We start from the raw sequence: 23958 nt of genomic DNA, 5'->3' as shown, positions 1-23958 counted from the left end.
TTTCAAGTGCAGTCGCAAAAACCATCAAGCGCTATGATGAAACTGGCTCTCATGAGGACCGCCACAGGAATGGAAGACCCAGAGTTACCTTTGCTGCAGAGGATGAGTTGATCTAGGCACCAGACTGGTGAGAAATGATGGGCAAAGCTACTGAATGTGCCTATTTCACAGCAAATGAAACTATTACATGTTTAACACTGCAGAAAGTCAGCGACATAAACATATTGCCTGAAATGTAGTTCCAAAACAAGAGCCTGACTAATGTCATTAGGAATATATATATATATTTTTTTATTTTATTTTACCTTTTATTTAACTAGGCAAGTCAGTTAAGAACAAATTCTTATTTTCAATGACGGCCTAGGAATAGTGGGTTAACTGCCTTGTTCAGGGGCAGAACAACAGATTTGTACCTTGTCAGCTCGGGGATTCGAATGCTTCATATGCTGAAGGCTATGAATTTATATTCATGCAGAAACTGTGTGGAAGTTCCTTTTGCATTTCTTCAATTTCTTCAATTTCTAACAGCCTGGGGAACTACGGCACTGAGGAAATAAGAAAAGCCTGCTGCAACACTAAAGATAAGACTGGACAAGCTGCTTAAAATGTCCATGCAATTAAACGTAAATGCTTTTAGTACACTGAAACAACCTTATTACACTCAATATATGGTTATCATATCAGTTTATACATGTTTATATTAAGACATTTGTCCTGTTGCATAGCAAACTCAAATGAGATTATCAGAAATTGCAAATCAAAAGGCCATTTTGCTTTTTTCACAATGAGAGAGCGAGAGCATTCCTCTGAGAGCCAGCTGAAAGGTGCATGATTATTGAATTTGCTCCTAATAAATATTTCCCAGCAGCTCTATCATCTCAGTTAAAATCAGTGTGAAAATAAATGTTGAGTTGTTTCACATAAAAACATTTATCTATGTACACTTCACGTTTGACTTGCACATGTAATGAATTAATACATTTTACATTTTTTACACACCATACAGTGCTTAGAGTCAATCATAGAATTTATTCACAGCAGAGGCAAATAGACACTTACTTTTAAGGAAGATAAAGATGTTTTTTTAAATGGATCAAAACCCTGGTATTAAACATATTTTCAAAAAAATCTACCTTTGCTATCATTATTACTGGTGGAAAAAGTGCAATAATAAATCAATTTTCAAACTGCCTAATTGTGAACTACAGACTTTTTGAGACCTGTGGGTATTCAGCCTTGCTCCAGTTCCACAAGTACTCCATCACAGTCTTTTGGGTGGAGGAACATGACAGGTTTCCCATGAGCGCCTATCCGTGGTTCAGCTGACAGGGTTCTTATGTTCCTAGCCTTCAGATCCACTATCGCTGCACTGATATCATCAACCTGAGATCACAAAAATAACATACAATTCCATTAGAGAATAGATGAGGAGACAAGGATAGAGTGAGTGAATACAGCCCATTCATGTGGGCTGAACAGCATATGCAGCATTGCTAAGACTGACTCACCTCAATGCAGATATGGTGCATCCCACCAGATTTGTTCTTCTGTAGGAAGCCTGCGATGGGGCTCTTCTCCCCGAGTGGGTGCAGCAGTTCCAGCTTGGTGTTACCCAGCTCCACAAAGACAGTGTAGACTCCATGCTCAGGAAGGGGAACTTTATCGCTGACCTGAGCCCCCAGCACATCTCTGTAAAGAGCAGTGGCTTTCTCCATGTCTGGTACAGCTATAGCGATGTGATTTAGCCTTCCCAGTTTCCAGACAGATCCTGGAATACCTTGGCAGAGTGGTGTTGAGGTTGAAAGTGTCCTCAGGGTTGGAGAACAAGTGTGACGAACACACTTTAAGAGACCTGTAACAAAATTAATTAAGTGTTTAGTACAGCCATACCATACCATGCTGTTTTTTTTTTCTCTTCCGGAGTACGGATCTGATTTGATTGAATATGCTACCTGGATAAGTCAAGTAGGTTGCAACAGGGAACACTTGCTCAAAGTAATTCTGCACTAACAACGGTGGATTTAGCTTACTTTGTTGTATAGCCTGAAATCAAGTCTAAAGAGACTGTTTTTGACATGTGAAAGAATATTTATCAGCTATCTATACTTACGTGCAACCTTCAACACGGACGCCGCCATATTTTCGAAAATTCGTGCAACGTAGGATAGTGAATCGCTTTGAATGTCAAGACAATGGGATACAGCACACTTATATTGCTTTTCAATTAAAAACCGTACATTGCACTTGTAAATACAGTTATTTGAGATATTAATGTTGTCTATCCAGCTTGCTAAATCTTAACCTGACCTGCTATCCGGATCTTTATAGCACAACAGAGATTGTTTCCGGGGGGAGCATATTTTCTTGTTACACACATGTTCACATGTGAGGAAAAACGATGGCTACCGGGGACATAGGTAACACGTTGGAGTGCTGTTTAAAGCTACTAAACATAAAAACTGCACATCCAGAACATTTTCTTAGGTAAGTGCAACATTTTTATAATAATATCCAGATATGTTTAGCTTAAAAATCAATTAATTGACTTACTGCCATCGTTACACAATGCTAAGGCTAACTAGCATATAGCAAGAAAACATCTGCAAGCAGTCCCTGTTTGGTTAGGTAGACCACGTCATCAAATATTCTTAAAGATAGCCCAGCAGCACCGATAAACTTGATTCTAGTAATTTAGCTACACTTGATTAGTTGAGCCAGGTATGGGTACTTGGATAGAACAAACCCCTGCACGCCCTGTGGGATTTCAAGGCCAGGGTTGGTTGAAGAAGACTGCTAACGTTACTAACCGCTGTACTACTTGAAGAATACTAACAAACATTGCTATTTGTATTTTTTCTTTGTGTATAGTCTTCAGGGTGCCGTGGCAACAGACTTCACTTACCTCACTAAGACCCTGTATGATTTACACAAAACCCACGAGCCAGCAGGCTCAAAGGGAAGCCCTCTGGACCAGCTGGTGGTTGAGAACTTTGACGAGGAACAGATATGGCAGGAGCTGGAGCTCCAGAATACTGCAGTGCTGAAGCACTTTGAGACAGCAGTGAGTCAGGCTGCCTTGGATACAGCTCTGACTATCCTGTTTGATAAAGAGGATGCTGATGAGGATTCAGATGAAGGGGTTGAACAAGATGGTGAAGACATAGAAGAGGAGACGAGAGAGAGGGATTTGGAAGATGATGGGCAAGGAGAATGCTTGACAGGGGTTAACACAGACGAGGACTCTGATGTAGATTTTGATGTGGACGCATTAGAAAAACAAGCTAAACAGAAGAAATGCTCAGCGGTGAGAGAGTCAAAGCCACTGGCTCCTCCATCAGAGGTTGATGACAGGTTCTTTAAGCTCTCAGAGATGGAGTCCTTTCTGGACGATATGGACAGAAGGGAGGGGAAGGAGGGGGAAGGTGATGTAGACTACTTCCAGGACTTGCCCTCTGGAGATGAAGATGATGACGTAGGCCTCTTCAGTGAAGATGTTTCTTCCAAAAAAACAAAAAAAACAAGCCCAGTATGTATCATATAGTTTCTCTCTGCCAGACCTAGCTACTGTTCGGTGGTGATTCTGGACATTATTGTAGCCAAACACACTGAATTCCTATTAATGTACTGTGTTCTTTCTGTAGCTGAAAAGTTCCAGGAATCTGAAGTACAAAGACTTTTTTGATGCTGTGGATGTTGATCCTGCACAAACAGCTGACCAATCAGACGCAGAGGATGAGGACAACAGTATAGATGGGATAGAAGAAGAAGATGAAGAAAATGAGTAAGTGGCTGATGCAGGAATCTCATATGAATGTCATGGTTGGAATTGCATCAAAAAGGAATATAGGGCAGGGATATTCATTTTCTACTTAAGATAAGAGTTGTTTGTTCCTTTGCTGTTTTAGGGACTTCGTTGAGGATGAAGAGTGCAGACAAGCCAAGGAGGCTTTGAAACGGGTGACCTTTAACCTACCTGGAGAAAGTGATGACAGTGAGGGAGAAGACATGGCGGACATCTTTGGAGGAAAGTCTCAAAATGCAACAAAACCTGAATCCAAATCATCCTTTGAGAAACGACAAGACAAGGCAAGCTTTTCCTCAGGGGCTGTTTTAGAATATCTATATTGGGTTGGGTGTCATTTCATTTACAATATTTTTTCATCTGTTGTATATAAACTTTTTTATGTAACGGACTAATGAAACGGTAAATTCTTACCTTACACAGATGGCTGAAAAGATCCAGGATTTGGAAAAGGCTGCCATGGGAGAGAAGCCATGGCAACTAACAGGAGAGGTGTCTGCTCAGACTCGTCCAGAGAACAGCCTTCTTGAGGTGGATGTGGCATTTGACTCGGCCTCCCGGATGGGTACGTACCACATGCTTGTCAGTCTGTTCAGTTTAGCCGTCAGTCCCGTTGGAGAGGGTTTAATATTTTACTTACTGCAAGTTTGTGTGTGTTAGAGATGGTGTTTGTTCAGTCAGGTAACATTTTGCTCTGTTTTCGCTCAGCCCCTGCTGTAACAGAGGAAACCACTCTGCAGCTGGAGGACATCATCAAGCAGAGGATTAAAGACCAGGTCAGTGTATAGACGGGTCGGTTGTTTAGCAACGGAACCGACCCAATGCTCAACTAGGGGGCAAAACAGACTGGGTTGGCTTAGATTGTTGACAACATGTAAACTATATTTCATCTCTACTGTTTATTGAAAACATACATTTGCACAATGAGAACTTGTCTTTCAAGTACATTGTTATAGTTTTTGCTAGCTAGTGAATTTGAGACATTTTAGTATAGAAATCAGTCAAAACAAGACATGGTATCAAGAACAAGATAAAACTAGCTGAAAAGAGCCACCTATGATTCCCCACATGGCAGCGTCAGTCATTGTTGCTAGCTACTGTATCTGGCTATTCAGAATCACAACAACATACGAACGTCTGCACCATTGAGTTGCGTGCATCGTTTTCGTGACGTTGTTAGCTAACCCGTCTCTAGAGACATAACTCAATCTAGACAACAAACTGAACAACTATTCCCAGTTGGATCCAGCCGAATGTGTCATCGTTTCATTGAGTAAATGGATAGAACAAGTATAGGTCTATCCAGTATTTAAACCACGTTGGCACATAATTTTTTTCCAAGGTGTGGGATGATGTGGTGCGCAAGGAGAAGCCTAAGGAAGAGGTATTTGAGTACAAGAAGAGGCTGACTCTGGACCATGAGAAGAGCAAGCTGAGCCTTGCAGAGGTTTATGAGCAGGAGTACCTCAAGCAGAATCAGGTAGTTATTATATTTTAGTGGGAACACACTTGGCTGTTTTCTATATTGCAATTAATGCATTTTGTTGAAGTAATTATTTATATCTATTTCCCTTGTATTTCAGCAAAAGACAGAGGACGAAGAAAACCCAGCCCATGTAGAAATTCAAAAGCTCATGGATTCTCTATTCCTTAAACTTGACGCTCTCTCTAACTTCCACTTCACACCCAAACCGGTGAGTTTTCCTGTCAATGTTTCCATGTGCCCTGGACACTGCAAAGCTGCAGCTGGCTCAAAACAAAGCAGCACGCCTTGCCCTTAACTGCACACACAGAACTAACATCAGCGACATGATAGTCTTTCATGGTTAAGGGTTGAGGAGAAGTTGACTACTTCTCTTCCAGTCTTTTTAAGAAACAGTTGTGTGTTGAAAATGCCTAACCACTTGTATAATCTATTTGCATACACTTCAAACAGACATGCATGACACTCCACTATGGTTTTCTTCACGGTACCCAAACCAAAAACAGATTTAATGCGTCACTCAGTTATGTAGAGAGCCATCTCATTTTGGAACGCTCTGCCACCAGAGGTTACACGGGCAAAAAGCAAGTTTCGCTTTAAAAAAAACATCTTGTATCACAGCATCTCTAATCATTTTACAGATCTAATTTAACTGTACTGTATATAAGAATAGTGCGGAAGTAGTATTTTTGTTGTCTCTGTCTTTCCTATATATAACTTTTTATTTATTTGATGTAATATCTTATGATGTTCTTGTCTATTACTGTTCTGCTTGTCTTTTAAAGATGCTATATTTAAGCAATAAGGCACAAGGGGGTGTGGTATATGGCCAATATACCACTGCTAAGGGCTGTTAATGCACGGCGGAGTGCCTGGATACAGCCCTGGGCCGTGGTTTAAAAATAAATGTTTTGTCATACCCGAATACAGCGCTATACCAGGGCTTTCAGAAAATCAGCATTCGGAGTTCGAACCACCCAGTTTATAATGAAGGGAACGCTTTTTGCACAATATTGATATGTTTGACCTTTTCTTTGTGTCCTGCAGCCTGTTCCTGAAGTGAAAGTTGTCTCCAATTTGCCTTCTATTGCTATGGAGGAAGTTGCGCCAGTCAGTGCTAGTAGTGGCACTCTATTGGCTCCAGAGGAAGTCAAGGTTTGTCATGCATTCCTCTCCATAATGTTTCATGTTATGGGAAATCATATTCTAGTGGGGTATACTGATGTGTACAAAAGCATTCAAGGGTTGAAGACAACCAATGAACTACTGTGTTTTCCACCATAGTAGCCTTTCAGTAGACGCTTCTGAGGCCAGGGTAACACCGTTTCCTTTCTGATCTTAGGAGAAGAACAAGGCTGGCGACGTGCTGGGTGACTCTGAAAAGACCTCCACAGACAAGAAACGAGAGAGACGCAAGAAGAAGAAGGTGAAGCGTGTCAAGATCCACGAGAAGGATAAGAGACAGAAACTGAAGGAGGCTAACAGAACTGGAGAGAACAAGAAACAATCAAAGGCAGAGGTGGCAGAAAACCTCAAGAAACTCACAAAGGGAGGCAAAGCAACATTATTAAAGGTCAGTGTTTTCTTTCTGCATGTCTCATTTTTATATTTAATTAACATTCTTTCAAATGCAAGCCCCTCCATTATATTTGTGTGATCAGTATAGACTGATAAGGCCATTGTTCTCCACACATTTTCATTTGTATTTATTACAATAGCTAGGATTCAGCTGTCACAGTTGCAAATAGTTTCTTAAAAATAGATGTTGAGCTTTTTTTTTTAATTTGTTCTCTGTTCAAGGATGAGGGGAAGGATAAAGCTCTCCGCTCCTCCTCCGCCTTCTTCTCCCAACTACAAGACCAAGTGAAGAGCCAGATCAAAGGAGCCAAGGACCCGGGCTCCAAGAAGAAGAAACACAAAGAAGTCTCAGCCAGCAAACTCAAGTTGTAACATTTACATTGTTATGATGATGTATGTGTTATGGTAATGCGTATTTCTTTGTACAGATTTTTAAAGAGAAAGCTGCAGTTTGTTAACCAGGGCTCGCAAGTTTGTAATTTGCAATAAAAAAAAAGCTAAACTTGTCATGATGTAATTTATTCTGACTTTTTGTGTCCAATTAGATTCACACTATTAATCTGTTCAGATAATCGATCTGTGGGCAGCAGGTGAAAAATCTGCTGATGTGCCCTAGGGCAAGGCACTTAACCATCATTTGCTCCAGGGTCACCATACTGCTATGGCTGACCCTGTAAAACGGGTGCCAAACTCATTCCATGGAAGGTCTGCTGTTTTTTTGTTTCAATCAAGACTTAGACAACCAGGTGAAGGGAGTTCCTTACTAATGTGATCTTAATTCGTCAATCAAGTTCAAGGTAGGAGCGAAAACCCGCAGGCATTCAGCCCTCCGTGGAATGAGTAGACATCCCGTAAAAGCACATTTTACTGCACCTCCGGTGTACGTGACAAAAACGTGTAGTATTATTTAGCTAAATAATTGATTAAATTAGTGATTCTTGTTCAAAGTTCACACTACTACTTGCAGATTCTTTTTCATGTGAGTGAATATTTAAGGGGCTTTTTATGACCTAAAGAAAAAAGAGCTGCGGGTGTAGTTTTGAAACTCGGTCTTGCTGCCCTGTGCAGTTTGATCAGCTATATTGTGGTCGTCTTCCTCAAAACATATCTGGCTATGTAGCTAGTGTACTGTACATTTATGGCATTGGGTCTAACTTCTTTAAATCTATTTTATGCCACTCCGATCCACCATCGCCTTCTAGTGGTGTAAACAGCAGGTGTGAACCGGCCACGTTTTGAAAAATCCCCGTGACGTCACTCAGTCATATGTTTTTTTGTGCGGCAGAAGGAGGAAGGCTCACATTCACGGAAGTCAAGCAACACGACAAGTTGCTGTTTACCTAGCTAACGACACTAACAGGTAATGTAAACAAATTGTGTATTAGATATAACATGTACATTATTATATATACTATGCTTTTATTGGTTGGTCCTTTTTTTTTTTATAGGTAACATTACTGTAGCTAGCTGGAAACGTTTTGATTGTAACAGCACTGCTTTGTTTATCAAACTAGCTAACGTTAGCTAGCTAGCTATCTTGGTAGCATAACTACTAGTAGCTAGCTAACTAGATTTCTTCATCCTTGTTGTGCAAACTAGCTAGTTAACCATTTCCTTTACTATGTGATCCATGAACGTGGATTTTGTTGATTAAACTAAGTAAAATGTGTATACTTTCTGAATTGCTGATAAGAGGCGATGTAAGTTAGCCAGTTATTGGTTTCAGGGGTGGATACTACTGTTAGCTCAATGGCTGTCTGTTTTATATGCCCGCTTCAGTCCTACCTGCCTGTAGTTACTGGTGTGGCCATCAACACGCTCATACGATGATGACTCACTAGGGTCGAAACCTCTCCTTATTCCCTCTCCTTATTCCCCCATCTCCTTCATCTTCACGTTCTCTGATCAAAGGATCGGTGAAAACAATATGGTGGGTGATGTCAGTGTGGCAAAGAAATAGTCAGACTTGCCCGTATGTATTGGCTCCTCTTTTTAATACCAACTTTTTTGTTTCCTTAGCTGGCCATCATGCTCGGTGGAGGATTCAAAGCAGAAAGACTCCGGGTCAATCTCCGACTGGTGATCAATCGCCTGAAGCTCTTGGAGAAAAAGAAAAGTGAGCCTGGCAACTACAGTACCAGTCAAAAGTTTGGTCACACCTACTCATTCCAAGGGGTTACTTTATTTTTTACTATTTTCTACATTGTAGAATAGTGAAAACATCAAAACTATGAAATAACACATGGAATCATGTAGTAACCAAAAAAGTGTTAAACAAATCTGCATTTTATATTTGAGATTCTTCAAAGTAGCCACCCTTTGCCTTGATGACAGCTTTGCACACTCTTGGCATTCTCTCAACCAGCTTCATGAGGTAGTCACCTGGAATGCATTTCAATTAACAGGTGTGCCTTAAGTTAATTCGTGGAATTTCTTTCCTTTTTAATGCATTTGAGCCAGTTGTGCTGTGACAAGGTAGGGGTGGTATACAGAATTTAGCCCTATTTGGTAAAAGACCAAGTTCATATTATGGCAAGAACAGCTCAAATAAGCAAAGAGAAACGACAGTCCAGCATTACTTTAAAAACGTGACATTTTCCGGATTGATTAACCTTCAAGAACTTTAAAAGTTTCTTCAAGTACAGTCGCAAAAACCATCAAGCGCTATGATGAAACTGGCTCTCATGAGGACTGCCGCAGGAATGGAAGACCCAGAGTTACCTCTGCTGCAAAGGATAAGTTCATTAGAGTTACCAGCCTCAAAAATTGCAGCCCAAATAAATGCTTCAGAGTTCAAGTAACACACATCTCAACATCAACTGTTCAGAGGAAACTGTGTGAATCAGGCTTTCATGGTCAAATTGCTGCAAAGAAACCACTACTAAAGCACACCAATAAGAAGTCTTGCTTGGTCCAAGAAACATGAGCAATGGACATTAGACCGGTGGAAATCTATCTTATGGTCTGATGACTCCAAATTTGAGATTTTTGGTTCCAACCGCCGTGTCTTTGTGAGATGCGGAGTAGGTGAACGGCTGGTCTCTGCATGTGCGGTTCCCACCACATGACCTGGCCTCCACAATCACCCGACCTCAACCCAATTGAGATGGTTTGGGATGAGTTGGACTGCAGAGGGAAGGGAAAGCAGCCAACCAGTGCCCTGCGTATGTGGGAACTCCTTCAAGACAGTTGGAAAAGCATTCCAGGTGAAGCTGGTTGAGAGAATGCCAAGAGTGAGCAAACCTGTCATCAAGGCAAAGGGTGGCTACTTTGAAGAATCTCAACTATTAAAATCTATTTTGATTTGTTTAACATTTTTTGGGGTTACCACATGATTCCATGTGTTATTTAGAAAATAGTTAAAATAACGAAAAACCCATGAATGAGTAGGCGTGTCCAAACTCTTGAGTGGTACTGTACATACACACAAACACCGTGCAAGCTGTAGCCTAGTCTCTGTTAATTGACATTTTTGTATCTCGGGTTGTCTTTAAAATAAATGCTTACAGACTGGATCTTCTGTCTCTTTGTAGCTGAGCTAGCTCAGAAGGCGCGGAAGGAGATTGCAGACTACCTGTCAACAGGGAAGGATGAGCGAGCACGGATCCGTGTGGAGCACATCATCAGAGAGGACTACTTGGTAGAGGCCATGGAGATCCTAGAACTGTACTGTGACCTGCTGCTGGCTCGCTTTGGCCTCATCCAGTCCATGAAGTAAATGAGCCAGCCTGGAGGACTCGGACAAGGAGGCTCTTTCTCAATTGTTTATTTCCTTGCCTCCTTGCCGCCTCCTCAAAACGCATTGGATGAGGTTAGAGAGGGGAGGAGCCTTGGGACTTCTCTTCCAATGCGTTTTGAGACCGAGACGAGAGAGGATGCAAGGAATCGAGTAAAGGCAATTGAAATAAGTGCCAAAATTTCTCCTGGTCAAGGAAAAACTCCTTGCCCTATTATCGGTGTTTGAGTTTATCCTTCAGGGCTTGACATTTAATGCTTGTCCGGGACAGGTAAAACAAATAGTTGAACCAGAAGAATATAGATTTACTGTAAGTTGTCTGGATGGACAAGCTAAAAAATAAAACCCTAAAATTGCTCCAATCAGAATTGCACCAGTGTCTTCCGCATGCAATGTTGCGCGCTGTTCTCCCAATTTTTGCAGAGCGCATCGGAGCAGAATTATTGCATTGACAGGCGGTTTTGCGGTCACGTGAGTTATTTGCCCAGAGACAGTACATTTTTGGTTTACAAACCGATCATACGGCCATGAAAATCCTGGAAAGTCATGTGTGCATCCCCTGCATTTATGCCAGTGTCATTGGGCCTGAGGGGAGAGATTTCAGCAGCTAGACTATGGCCTATAGACTAATGATAGACTAACAAACAGACTAGGTAGCCAATTCAAAACATATGGTGTAGCCTGGTTAGTTATCTTGGTAGTTAAGTATTTAGCTAATAGCATGTATTAATGTCATGTCCGATGTCCTACAAAAATGTTGTCCAGCGCTCTTGAATAAATTACCTTCACGCAGATGATGAACGGGTGCGTTAACCTACTCCTGTTATAATCAACGCAGCTCAAACACTCAATTGGGAGTTAACTCTATTCTCCTCTATTCAACATTGTGCATGTCATTCTGACAGTATTAAAAATATTATTAGAATAGCTAGGGCCTGGATGATACAAGTGGCGCAATATTTCTTCCATGGCAAAAATGAAAACCCAAAGCGGATCCAACTCTAGTCCTTTTTAAAAACCTGCTGTATGTGAAATATTGTGTGCTATATCTTGGAAAATACATAAATGACTGGATGACAACATGTTTGTTTCCATCATTAGGGCTGTTTTCCTAAAGAAGTTAAATCCGCTTCGTGTTTTGTTTCCATGCCACGGTACTAACGAGTATCGCCCCGGCCCAAAGAGTAACCTAATTTTGGAATTACTCCTATCCTGTCAATAGATCTCCACGAAACCTTCATATTTCAGCCTTACTTGGTTATAGATAAACATGTCTTAGTAAGTTACCTTGCTTTGAAGTAGCCGACATAAGCCATTTGATCCCATATTCATTAAATAGTATTTGGTTGTAATTGGAAATGATTTACGCTATTTTAAGGATTGCCAACCATTCTCCAGGAGAGCCTTAAAGGGCGGCAGGTAGCTTATAGGTTAGAGCGTTGAGCCAGTAACGAAAGGTCGCTGGTTGGAATACCCGAGCCAACAAGGTGAAAAATCTGTATATGGGCCCGTGAGCAAGTTACTTAACACTAATTTGCTCCAGAGGCTGCCGTACTACTATGGCTTACCCTGTAAAACTACACATTTCACTGCACCTATCTGGTGTATGTGACAAAACATGTCATTTTTTTAAGGGGCTGTGTTGAGTTTTTTTTTTTTTGAGACATATGTAAAGAAGTCAATAGGCGGAGGGGTGGCTTACATTTTTACGATTCTCTGTATGGTAATGATAAACATATTTTGTAAAGTGGTTCCTTGCGTCATACAACACAATTTTATGTCGCCCTTTTGGCCCATGATGTTAGACCATTTTTCATTTGAGCTTTCAGACGAGTGAAAAAAATCTGTCAAGCCATGTCCTTAACACCTGTTTGTCTGTTTCTTGACAGGGAGCTGGACCCTGGCCTGCAGGAGGCGGTGTCCACTCTCATCTGGGCAGCCCCACGTCTGCAGTCTGAGGTCAACGAGCTCAAAATTGTGAGTAGTATACAATGTGCGTTAACATGTCTAGCATGTCTAGTCGCTTGGACTAGTCTTATTATACTGCCTAATTTAAACACTTGCATCCTGTCCCTTCCCCAATACACATGTAACTATTGGACTATACATTGTGCCTTTCTGTATTATACTTATACTATAATGTATTATTCTATTCTGCTGAGCCATTTACTTGATGTTCGTATTCTTATCTTTTATTTGTTATTGTTGTTGCATTGTCGAAGGAACCTGCAAGTAAGCATTTAGTTGGATCATGTGTACCATGCGTATCCCGGACATACGACTAATAAAACTTGAAACTAGTCCTCAGTTAAAATTTGTTTTAATGCAGTTTGTACACTTTTTGCTGTATTGTGATCCTTGATACTGTGCTTTCTCCATACAGGTGTCTGATCAGCTGTGTGCCAAATACAGCAAGGAGTATGGCAAGCTCTGTAGGACAAACCAAATTGGGACTGTCAATGACAGGGTATGCATTTTCAGATGGTCTGCTTCAAGATACAATACCAGTCAAAAGTTTGGACACCTACTCATTCAAGAGGTTTTCTTTATTTGTACTATTTTCTACATTGTAGATCAAAACTATGAAATAACACATATGGAATCATGTGGTAATCAAAAAAGTGTTAAACAAATCAAAATATATTTGAGATTCTTCAAAGTAGCCACCCTTTGCCTTGATGATGGCTTTGCACACTCTGGGCATTATCTCAACCAGCTTCATGAGGTAGTCACCTGAAATGCATTTCAATTAACATGTGTGTCTTGTTAAGTAATTTGTGGAATTTCTTTCCTTAATGCGTTTGAGACAATCAGTTGTGATGTGACAAGGTAGGGGTGGTATACAGAAGATGGCGCTATTTGGTAAAAGACCAAGTCCATATTATGGCAAGAACAGCTCAAATAAGCAAAGAGAAATGACAGTCCCATCATTACTTTAAGACATGAAGGTCAGTCAATCCGGAACATTTCAAGAACTTTGTGCAGTCGCAAAAACCATCAAGCAATAGGATGACACTGGCTCTCATGAGGACCATCACAGGAAAGGAAGACCCAGAGTTACCTCTGCTGCAGAGGATAAGTTCATTAGAGTTACCGGCCTCAGAAATTCCAGCCCAAATAAATGCTTAACAGACACATCTCAACATCAACTGTTCAGAGGAGACTGTGAATCAGGCATTCATGGTTGAATTGCTACAAAGAAACCACTACTAAAGGACACCAATAATAAGAAGAGACTTGCTTGGGCCAGGAAACACAAGCATTGGGCATTAGACCGGTGGAAATCTGTCCTTTGGTTTGAGTCCAAATTTGAGATTTTGGGTTCCAACCGCCGTGTCTTTGTGACGCGGAGTAGGTGAACAGATCTCCGCATGTGTGGTTCCCACCGTGAAGCATGGAGGAGGTGGTGTGGGGTGCTTTGCTGGTGATGCTGTCAGTGATTTATTTCGAATTCAAGGCACACTTAACAAGCATAGCCACCACAGCATTCTACAGCGATACGCCATCCCATCTGGTTTGTGCTTAGTGGGCCTATCATTTGTTTTTCAACAGGACAATGACCCAACACACATCCAGGCTGTGTAAGGGCTATTTGACCAAGAAGGAGAGTGATGGAGTTCTGCGTCAGATGACCTGGCCTCCACAATCACCTGACCTCAACCCAATTGAGATGGTTTGGGATGAGTTGGACCGCAGAGTGAAGGAAAAGCAGCCAACAAGTGCTCAGCATATGTGGGAACTCCTTCAAGACTGTTGGGAAAGCATTCCAGGTGAAGCTGGTTGAGAGAATGCCAAGAGTGTGCAAACCTGTCATTAAGGCAAAGGGTGGCTACTTTGAAGAATCTAAAATATATTTTGATTTGTTTAGCACTTTGTTTTTTGTTACTACATGTGGTATTTCATAGTTTTGATGTCTTCTCTATTATTCTACAATGTAGAAAATGGTCAAATAAAGAAAAACCATTGAATGAGTAGGTGTATCCAAACTTGTGATTGGTACTGTATATGTTGATGTGTTTGTTTCTGTGTGCCTAAAACAGAGAAATATGTCAACTTTACCCCATAGCTCATGCACAAACTGAGTGTAGAGGCTCCTCCTAAGATCCTGGTGGAGCGCTACCTCATTGAGATTGCCAAGAACTACAACGTTCCCTACGAGTCAGACGCCATGGTCAGAGTGAGTGTCTGATGATGATAACCTGTCTGTCTCCCTGACTGACTCTACTATTTAAATACTACCAAGTCTGGAACTAGCAGGACCCTGAAAGCCATAAGACTGATAAGTAGTTAACTAGGCATGTGATGAATAACATTTGAATCCCCCCCCCCCCCCCACAGCCAGAGGTGTGTACAGGTGAGGAGGCTGACCTCATAGACGTGGACTCTGACTTCAAGAAGCCAGGCGGCGGTGGTGGTGGTGGCTTCACCGCTGGAGCCATGCCTATGCCCATGGGCCCCCCATCGGCGTTCAGCTACCCAACACCCAAAGGAGCCGTAAGACCATTTTCCCCCCCCCCCCCCAGTAGTGTCTTGAATGACACCACCCTTGTTTGGTGAGATCGTTGCTTACAGATGGAGTCCGCAGTCGGGGGAAAACGGCGCCACTGACCGCTATTGTTCGTGCAGCAGTACATATTGTGCTTTTCTATTGCGCGTGCGACGATGTCAGAGCGGAAGAAGAGTCTTAGTTGTTTGCAGTAACTTCGTTGTTGTTGTAATACCACCAACAGACATGGCTGTTTCACCATTAAGGATTCCAGCTTTAAGAAATATAGAGCTGTTGATATGAATGTGATGTTTTTATACATGTAAGTTTATTTTCTTTAGATGCCCGGCCCCATAGGGTTCAACGGCCCCTCTGTTGGCACATATGATGCCTTTAACAACTTCCAGCCTCCGATGAGAGGGCCGCCCCCTGAGCTGCCGAGCTGCCCCCCTACCTACCAGTCTGTAAGTGTCAGAGCCCCCTGCCCCTTCTGCTTCTCCAGACAGATGGACAGACGGCCAGTTCACCTTTCAGGGAAGAGGAGTTTATTATAGTTTGCTTGTGCCATCGCTTGTCTCTGCAGCACAGAGCTATGCTACAGGGACGTGATAGGGATTGGATAAGAACAGATAGAATGTGGAAACGGCCATAGCTGGTATTAACTGCTAATCACTAACCTTGTGCTGAACTGCATACGACTGTCTTTTGAATGCTCTGAGTGAGTATAATATGCTGAAACAGAGATCTGCTTGCTGTCAAACTAGTATGTTACTGGATGTGGTAGGGAAGCAATGCTCTTCGTAGTGAAGTGAATGCAATTTGAGGTTAGTTATATTATTAGCTCTTGCTTTTTGCTCATTCTTACCCCAGCGGTGTTGACTTTCTCAGCAATGCACTACTTCAATGATTATTCCTCCCCCAATCACATACTAACATCACAACATTGTTTTTCTCTGCCTTCTCATGTATCTATACAACTTTAACATTTCAACATGCAGGCAGGGTAGAGATCATAACGTGTGTGTATTTTTCAGATTGATGAGCTGTCTATTAAACCTTCTGATCGATCCCAGGTCTCTGGTAAGTTGTTTTCAATGACTATTTCCTTTTCTACACGTCAATCTCTTCAACAATATTGTTGCTTTCTGTTTTTGCATAACGGTTGCATTGGGGTGTATTTGTAATGTTATTCTAAACCTAAGTTCTTTCCACAGGCCCGGGGCCTTCATCCCAGATCTACGATAACGCCCTCCCTGAGCTTCCCTCAGTTCCCGACACGCTTCCCACTTCCTCCTTTGGAGTTGGACGAAACACTGCGAGCTCTGATGACATCGACTTTGATGACCTGTCACGACGCTTTGAGGATCTGAAGAAGAAGACCTAGTCCTCCAGTATCCCATCATGCTATACTGTGCTGTCAGTCACTGCAGCTACAGTATCAGGAAATGTTGAAATATTTGGATTGGCACCCTTTGCAGTGAAACTCTCCTTATTGTGTAGTTTTACTGATAACATTAACTGTACCTCATTCAAACAGGTGAAGGCCTTTTAGAGGGCTATTTGACTGTACATTTTATTATCGACTACGTCCAATCAAAACTGGGCCATATAGATGTCATCTTTATATGAGCACTTTGGATATAAAATGGCCTTCCTGATCGTTACTAGTACTCTATGTAACACCTCAATCTTTCTCGTTGCTATGGTTGTCACGTATCCCCTTGACTCACAGTATGAGCCAATATTTGGTTAATAATCGAATAGTCTTAACTAATAGTGTCTCTCGTCCAGAGACTGGATTGAGTAATACAGGATCTCAATAGTTTGTCATTGTGTGTTTCATGAAACTGTTTTTTACCGGTCACTGAATTGCATCCTAGAAAAACCTGTTTTCTGGCACACCCATTGTGTCGAATAATTCAGGCCTAGGACATATTCAAGGCCGTAGCACCCTGTCTATGTCGGGTTTTACCCTCAGTACTCTCTGGCTCTGAACCTTTGGTGACGTCTGAAACCAGTTCTATGACATATCTGTTACATGGGGTGGAGGGATTCAATCAGACTTGAGTGATAAAGTGGGGTATTGAAATATGTAATACATAAGGCTATTTAAAGGAATTGTTTTATTTGTACAGCAAAAATATTTTGTGAGGAGGTTAAAGGCAAGAGTTGGAAAATATGTTTGTTTATTTTGTACATCTTTTTTCTCATAAAATTCACTTATTGTTTTAGAGTATTTAGTTTAACCCTATACATGCACTTCTCGTGCTTGTGTAATATAACCCATGCAGTGAATTGGCAACTGGAATGCATGATTTGACTGGTGACAGAAATGATACTCTATATGAAAAACCACTTGACCATGTAAGTTTGATGTAAATATGGCCCTCAAAATGTAATGGGTTCTTCCTCTTTGTGTAATAGAGGTTTATAGTGTGATTCAGTATGTTATCTATGTATGTGTGTCCTATATGTGCCACACTGCATTTACCACCATCATCAGAGGCCTTCCCATTCTATAAGTATATTCAGACTATGTACACGTAACATGCAGTGGTGGGAAAAGTACCCAATTGTTATACTTGAGTAAAAGTAAAGATGCCTTAATAGAAAATTACTTAAAGTGAAAGTCACCCAGTAAAATACTACTTTTGTAAAAGTCAAAGCATTTGGTTTTAAATATACTTAAGTATCAAAAGTATAAATCATTTCTAATTATATTAAGCAAACCAGAAAGCGCAATATTTGTGTTTTTGAAATTTACGGCTAGCCAGGGACACACTCCCACACAGATATAATTTACAAAATAAGCATTTGTGTTTAGTGAGCCCTCCGGATCAGAGGCAGTAGAGATGACCGGGGATGTTCTCTGTTTAGTGAGCCCTCCAGATCAGAGGCAGTAGAGATGACCAGGGATGTTCTCTTGATAAGTGTGAATTTGACAATTTTCCTGTCCTGTTAAGCATTCAAAATATAACTAGTACTTTTGGGTGTCAGGGAAAAATGTTTGGAGTAAAATGTTTTGAAAGTTTTTTTTTTAGGAATGTAGTAAAGTACATATACCCCCCAAAAATACTTAAGTAGTACTATAAAGTATTTTTACTTAAGTACTTTACACCACTGGTAACATATAATCTTTCTTAAAAGTTGTTAGAAGTTTTGATTTTGTGTTTGATGAAAATGTGTTGAATGTTGGTGATGGAAGAAGGTGAGAAAGGGGGGTGGATTTGCTGTTCCTGTCTTATAGCTTGCTTTCACTAATATATGATAGGTGGAAGTTAGGACTGTCTACTCCACCATCCTAAAATAAGACTTTAACACTACTGTACAGTGACCCGCTCACTGCTTTGACTGATCATCCTCTAAGGTGTAATGTAGGATTGTTTGAAGAATGTTTGATACCAACTTTGATTAGCAAGTGTACTGTATATCTTGTCACATAAAATAGATAATAGGCTATGGTTTTTTCTGTCTAATAAAGGACATCTTTCTAATTGAAGTTCTGGGGTGGTAATTTTCTTAGATGTAATTGTTTTGGTGTTGTCATATCTTGTCAAGTGAAGCAGTTCTACTGTAATCAAAGGAACTCGGTTGGTAGTGCAGTGTTGGTATTAGTACTGCCACTAGAGAGGGTAGATTACTACATGAATAGTGAAGCTTGACTGACATGGATGCCTCAGTGGATGTGGCAGGTAGAGTGTTACACAAAGGACACAGAAATGAGTTGTCACGACTCCCGCCGAAGTCGGTCCCTCTCCTTGTTCGGGCGGCGTTTGGCGGTCGACGTCACCGGTCTTCTAGCCATCGCCGCTCCACCTTTTCATTTTCCATTTGTTTTGTCTTGTTTTCCTGCACACCTGGTTCACATCCCCTCATTACTCTACGTGTATATTATCCTCTGTTCCCCCCATGTCTGTGTGTGGTATTGTTCGGTCGTTACGTGTGTGACGCTTAAGGCTGGTTTTGCACCGGGTATTATTGTAACCCATGGTTTTGTATTTTGTACCAGTTTGTGTTATTTGTGCACTATCGCTTTTTCCGTAGGTCGGAGTGTTGTGACGCAGTTGCGTCCGGCTGTTTTCCTATGCCTGATTAAAGTGTGCCTGTTCACTCATCTCTGCTCTCCCGCACCTGACTTCTTTCGACCAGTTGCGCACACGCTGACATGAGTATCCTAAGCGTTGAGAGACCCATCTCCAAGAGAGCAGGGTTTCATTCAATGACCTTGAAAATACCTTGAAACAAACAGAAATAAAAATATGTGTACTTCAACTAAGTTTGAAGTGGAAGCTCCTTTTCAGGAAGTTTCCCTAGATTTGTGCTTGCAGATCACAACCCAGGTTCCTGCAGAGGGAGGCTTGTTTGACACTTGTCTTGTGTAGATCTGTAGCATCGCAATGGGGTGTTTTCCTGGAACTCTCAGGAGCTTGAGGCTTTTGTCAATGCTGACATAACTTTTTGTCTTGATGTGTTTTGGAAACCATGTGTTTGTTGTGTTCGATACCATTCCATACATTCCGTTCCAGGTATTACTATGAGCCTATCCTCCCCAATTAAGTTGCCACTGGACTACAGTGCTCAGAGTCCTTATAACTTCAAAGAGAGGACATGCTACATCAGAGTGTTCTTTGATCTGTGGCTCTCCTGTTGTATTCATGGTCACATCACAGAGCGTCCTGTCCAGATGGCTGTCTGAGAGGTTCTATTCTAAGTTGTCTGTAGCTGCATGAATTTGCTTATTCTGAGAGTGTCAAACTGACCCAGCTAGGTGAGTCACTGTGCATCGCCACTAAACGTCTCTGACTGTGGACGATGATGAGCTGTTTTGACAGCTCTGTCTCCTTCTCTCCCTGGTGGCAATAAAGGCTGCTACCCCCTTCTGAGATAGGGATAGGGCAGAAGATATTCTTTAAGAGTCCACTGGTGTTCAGCTCTGCATGGTGCTGTTTACAGACAGGGGGCATGCAGTTTGTATGTGGCAGAGTAGGGGATAGAGAGACAGGGGTCACATACATGTCTGGTGGTGTAGGAATGGCTGCGGGGTACAGCCCGAGTGTTCACAGTAAACATCCGCCTAAATTTGCTCAAACTGCTAACTACATAGGCTTACATTACACTATAATTGAGAATTTCAATAAGCATTTTTCTACGGCTGGCCATGCTTTCCACCTGGCTACCCCTACCCCGGTCAACAGCACTGCACCCCCCACAGCAACTCGCCCAAGCCTTCCCCATTTCTCCTTCTCCCAAATCCAGTCAGCTGATGTTCTGAAAGAGCTGCAAAATCTGGACCCCTACAAATCAGCCGGGCTAGACAATCTGGACCCTTTCTTTCTAAAATTATCTGCCGAAATTGTTGCAACCCCTATTACTAGCCTGTTCAACCTCTCTTTTGTGTCGTTTGAGATTCCCAAAGATTGGAAAGCAGCTGCAGTCATCCCCCTCTTCAAAGGGGGGGACACTCTTGACCCAAACTGCTACAGACCTATATCTATCCTACCCTGCCTTTCTAAGGTCTTCGAAAGCCAAGTCAACAAACAGATTACCAACCATTTTGAATCCCACCGCACCTTCTCCGCTATGCAATCTGGTTTCAGAGCTGGTCATGGGTGCACCTCAGCCACGCTCAAGGTCCTAAACGATATCTTAACCGCCATCGATAACAAACAATACTGTGCAGGCGTATTCATCGACCTGGCCAAGGCTTTTGACTCTGTCAATCACCACATCCTCATTGGCAGACTCAATAGTCTTGGTTTCTCAAATGATTGCCTCGCCTGGTTCACCAACTACTTCTCTGATAGAGTTCAGTGTGTCAAATCGGAGGGCCTGTTGTCCGGACCTCTGGCAGTCTCTATTGGAGTGCCACAGGGTTCAATTCTTGGGCCGACTCTCTTCTCTGTATACATCAATGATGTCGCTCTTATTGCTGGTGACTCTCTGATCCACCTCTACGCAGACGACACCATTCTGTATACTTCTGGCCCTTCTTTGGACACTGTGTTAACAACCCTTTAGACGAGCTTCAATGCCATACAACTCTCCTTCCGTGGCCTCCAACTGCTCTTAAATACAAGTAAAACTAAATGCATGCTCTTCAACCGATCGCTGCCTGCACCTGCCCGCCTGTCCAGCATCACTACTCTGGACGGTTCTGACTTAGAATATGTGGACAACTACAAATACCTAGGTGTCTGGTTAGACTATAAACTCTCCTTCCAGACTCACATCAAACATCTCCAATCCAAAGTTAAATCTAGAATTGGCTTCCTATTTCGCAACAAAGCATCCTTCACTCATGCTGCCAAACATACCCTCGTAAAACTGACCATCCTACCGATCCTCGACTTCGGCGATGTCATTTACAAAATAGCCTCCAATACCCTACTCAATAAATTGGATGCAGTCTATCACAGTGCCATCCGTTTTGTCACCAAAGCCCCATATACTACCCACCACTGCGACCTGTACGCTCTCGTTGGCTGGCCCTCGCTTCATACTCGTCGCCAAACCCACTGGCTCCAGGTCATCTACCAGACCCTGCTAGGTAAAGTCCCCCCTTATCTCAGCTCGCTGGTCACCATAGCAGCACTCACCTGTAGCACGCGCTCCAGCAGGTATATCTCACTGGTCACCCCCAAAGCCAATTCCTCCTTTCGCCGCCTCTCCTTACAGTTCTCTGCTGCCAATGACTGGAACATTTACATTTTACATTTTAGTCATTTAGCAGACGCTCTTATCCAGAGCGACTTACAGTAGTGAATGCATACATTTCATTTCATGCATTTATATATATATATTTTTTTATACGGGCCCCCCGTGAGAATCAAACCCACAACCCTGGCGTTGCACACACCATGCTCTACCAACTGAGCCACAGGAACAAACTACAAAAATCACTGAAACTGGAAACACTTATCTCCCTCACTAGCTTTAAGCACCAGCTGTCAGAGCAGCTCACAGATTACTGCACCTGTACATATCCCATCTATAATTTATTCCAAACAACTACCTACCTTCCCCTACTGTATTTATTTATTTATTTTGCTCCTTTGCACCCCATTATTTCTATTTCTACTTTGCACTTTCTTCCACTGCAAATCTACCATTCCAGTGTTTTACTTGCTATATTGTATGTACTTCGCCACCATGGCTTTTTTTGCCTTTACCTCCCTTATCTCACCTCATTTGCTCACATTGTATATAGACTTATTTTTCTAATGTATTATTGACTGTATGTTTGTTTTACTCCATGTGTAACTCTGTGTTGTTGTATGTGTCAAACTACTTTGCTTTATCTTGGCTAGGTCGCAATTGTAAATGAGAACTTGTTCTCAACTTGCCTACCTGGTTAAATAAAGGCAGCTTTTTTTTTTTTTTTTTATAAACATGTTTGCGCGCTGGAAATCTAGGATTTGTTCAGTGCTGGATTTTTTTGTTGATGTTGAGAGAACATTTGATGGTTCTTGGGGTTTGCCTCGGTTCAGCCAATGCTCTCCACCGGCCCCATTTTAACAATCTTCTGTGAAAAGGTCCTCTGATGCCACATACGATTACATTCGCACCTGGTGATGAGTGAGGTTACTGGCGAAAAACACTTTAAAGTTTAATTACATTTCCAGTGATTTTCCGCTGTTTGGAGTATTGAGTAAAGCACATAGGGGAAATGAAGCAGCATAAGTCCTGGTTTCTCAGGTTGGTTTGACCTAACAACAAAGATCAACTAAAACAATTAAGTTACTGTACACAATATAATATTAAAATCATTCTTATTACATTCTACCTGAGGACAACACAACCCTCTCTCTCTGCAGAGTATAGAGTTTGAGGGGAGAGAGTTTAGCTAAGGGTTTTAAAATTGCAAGAATAAAAAGAAAACAACCAATTGGAGAAGGCTGCTTCCCTGCCATGAGTCACCCAGGCGGAGGTTAAAGCCCTGAAGCACTCTCCTTTCTGCTCATGGCCAAACTCTATTTTTACTACGCTAAAGGGGAATTGAGTGACTCAATTTAGGTTACGAGAATATTAATATCCCATCTTCCAACATTTTATTAGCTGGCAATTCCCCAAGAAATGTACTAAATTAATTTCTCACATAGACTTGAATTCATTAATTTGTGCTTTTTATTAAAAACATATTCTGCAGAGGGCCCAAATCATTTTAACTGGGGTCAGATATTAGTTTGGAATGGATAATGTTCTGTCTGACCATTGAACCACCATTGTTGCTGCAGTGGGATTTACCTCTATGGCAATCTCCATTGATACTGAAGCCTTGCAGAGATTAAATGACGGATTACACACATTTTCTCAGGTTCAGCCTTCAGTTCTATGGAGACTCACAAAATGAATGAACACATTATCAACTGCATGGACTGTACAATGGATCTCAAAGCCCTCAGCAGAAATGTCATGTTTTGGTGGAGCTGCCTGTTTCTCATTACCCAGGGATGAATGCAAGGATTAGCATTCTTAGTGTTAGAGACCTTGGTGTTAGTGACCTTGCATACTTTCCTTACAGGGGGTTTGGGCACTACACTGTGTGTGCTAACTAGCCAATTGAAAAAACATATTAACATTGTGGATTGAGAGAGAGAGAAAGACAACTATACACACTCTCTAATAGGTTTCTGATGAGGAGAGTTCTGTTCTTTGCCACATCAGACTGTTAAACTGTCACTTCCTTTTCAGCTCCATATCAGCTGTCAGTTCTAATGTCGGGACTGAGGAGTGAGTGACTCAATTGGTCCAGTCAACATTGTTACCATTATCAATACCAACATCAAAGAATTGTTATCCAAAAATCAACAGTTTAAACTGAATACCCATTTGTTGACAACTCCAACATGTCTTCGCCCAGTGAGTTTTTTGGA

The 23958-nt window shown here is 41.7% G+C and overlaps 3 protein-coding genes across 4 annotated transcripts; 2 read left to right on the top strand and 1 right to left on the bottom strand.

Moving 5' to 3' along the window:
* Nucleotides 1–1009: 1009 nt before the first annotated feature.
* LOC106562156 (methylmalonyl-CoA epimerase, mitochondrial) lies at nt 1010–2367 on the bottom strand. The gene is made up of 3 exons (XM_014126838.3): nt 2111–2367; nt 1509–1852; nt 1010–1383 (listed from the first exon to the last, which is right to left on the bottom strand). The coding sequence occupies exons 1-3, from the start codon at nt 2136–2138 to the stop codon at nt 1231–1233; spliced, it is 525 nt and encodes a 174-aa protein (XP_013982313.1). The 5' UTR covers nt 2139–2367; the 3' UTR covers nt 1010–1230.
* On the top strand, nt 2204–7370 carry LOC106562155 (U3 small nucleolar ribonucleoprotein MPP10). The gene is made up of 11 exons (XM_014126837.3): nt 2204–2484; nt 2869–3526; nt 3642–3781; nt 3906–4086; nt 4226–4367; nt 4511–4578; nt 5145–5282; nt 5386–5496; nt 6333–6440; nt 6628–6858; nt 7086–7370. Exons 1-11 carry the CDS (start codon nt 2399–2401, stop codon nt 7233–7235), a joined length of 2013 nt encoding a protein of 670 aa, XP_013982312.2. The 5' UTR covers nt 2204–2398; the 3' UTR covers nt 7236–7370.
* A 746-nt stretch (nt 7371–8116) lies between these two features.
* Nucleotides 8117–18584, top strand: LOC106562157 (IST1 homolog). 2 transcript variants are annotated; one of them, XM_014126839.3, is made up of 11 exons: nt 8181–8223; nt 8775–8793; nt 8883–8979; nt 10397–10577; nt 12489–12576; nt 12983–13066; nt 14666–14776; nt 14938–15093; nt 15427–15549; nt 16120–16165; nt 16300–18584. In XM_014126839.3, exons 2-11 carry the CDS (start codon nt 8791–8793, stop codon nt 16467–16469), a joined length of 1059 nt encoding a protein of 352 aa, XP_013982314.1. In that variant the 5' UTR covers nt 8181–8223; nt 8775–8790; the 3' UTR covers nt 16470–18584. The 2 variants fall into 2 exon arrangements, with proteins under 2 accessions (XP_013982315.1, XP_013982314.1); XM_014126840.3 differs by lacking the exon at nt 8775–8793 and having other exon boundaries at nt 8117–8223.
* Nucleotides 18585–23958: the final 5374 nt, after the last annotated feature.

Source organism: Salmo salar, chromosome 11 (assembly GCF_965601325.2).
Source record: "Salmo salar chromosome 11, fSalSal1, whole genome shotgun sequence".
Classification (NCBI taxonomy): Eukaryota; Metazoa; Chordata; class Actinopteri; order Salmoniformes; family Salmonidae; genus Salmo; species Salmo salar.
This window is presented reverse-complemented; position numbering and strand designations above follow the sequence as displayed.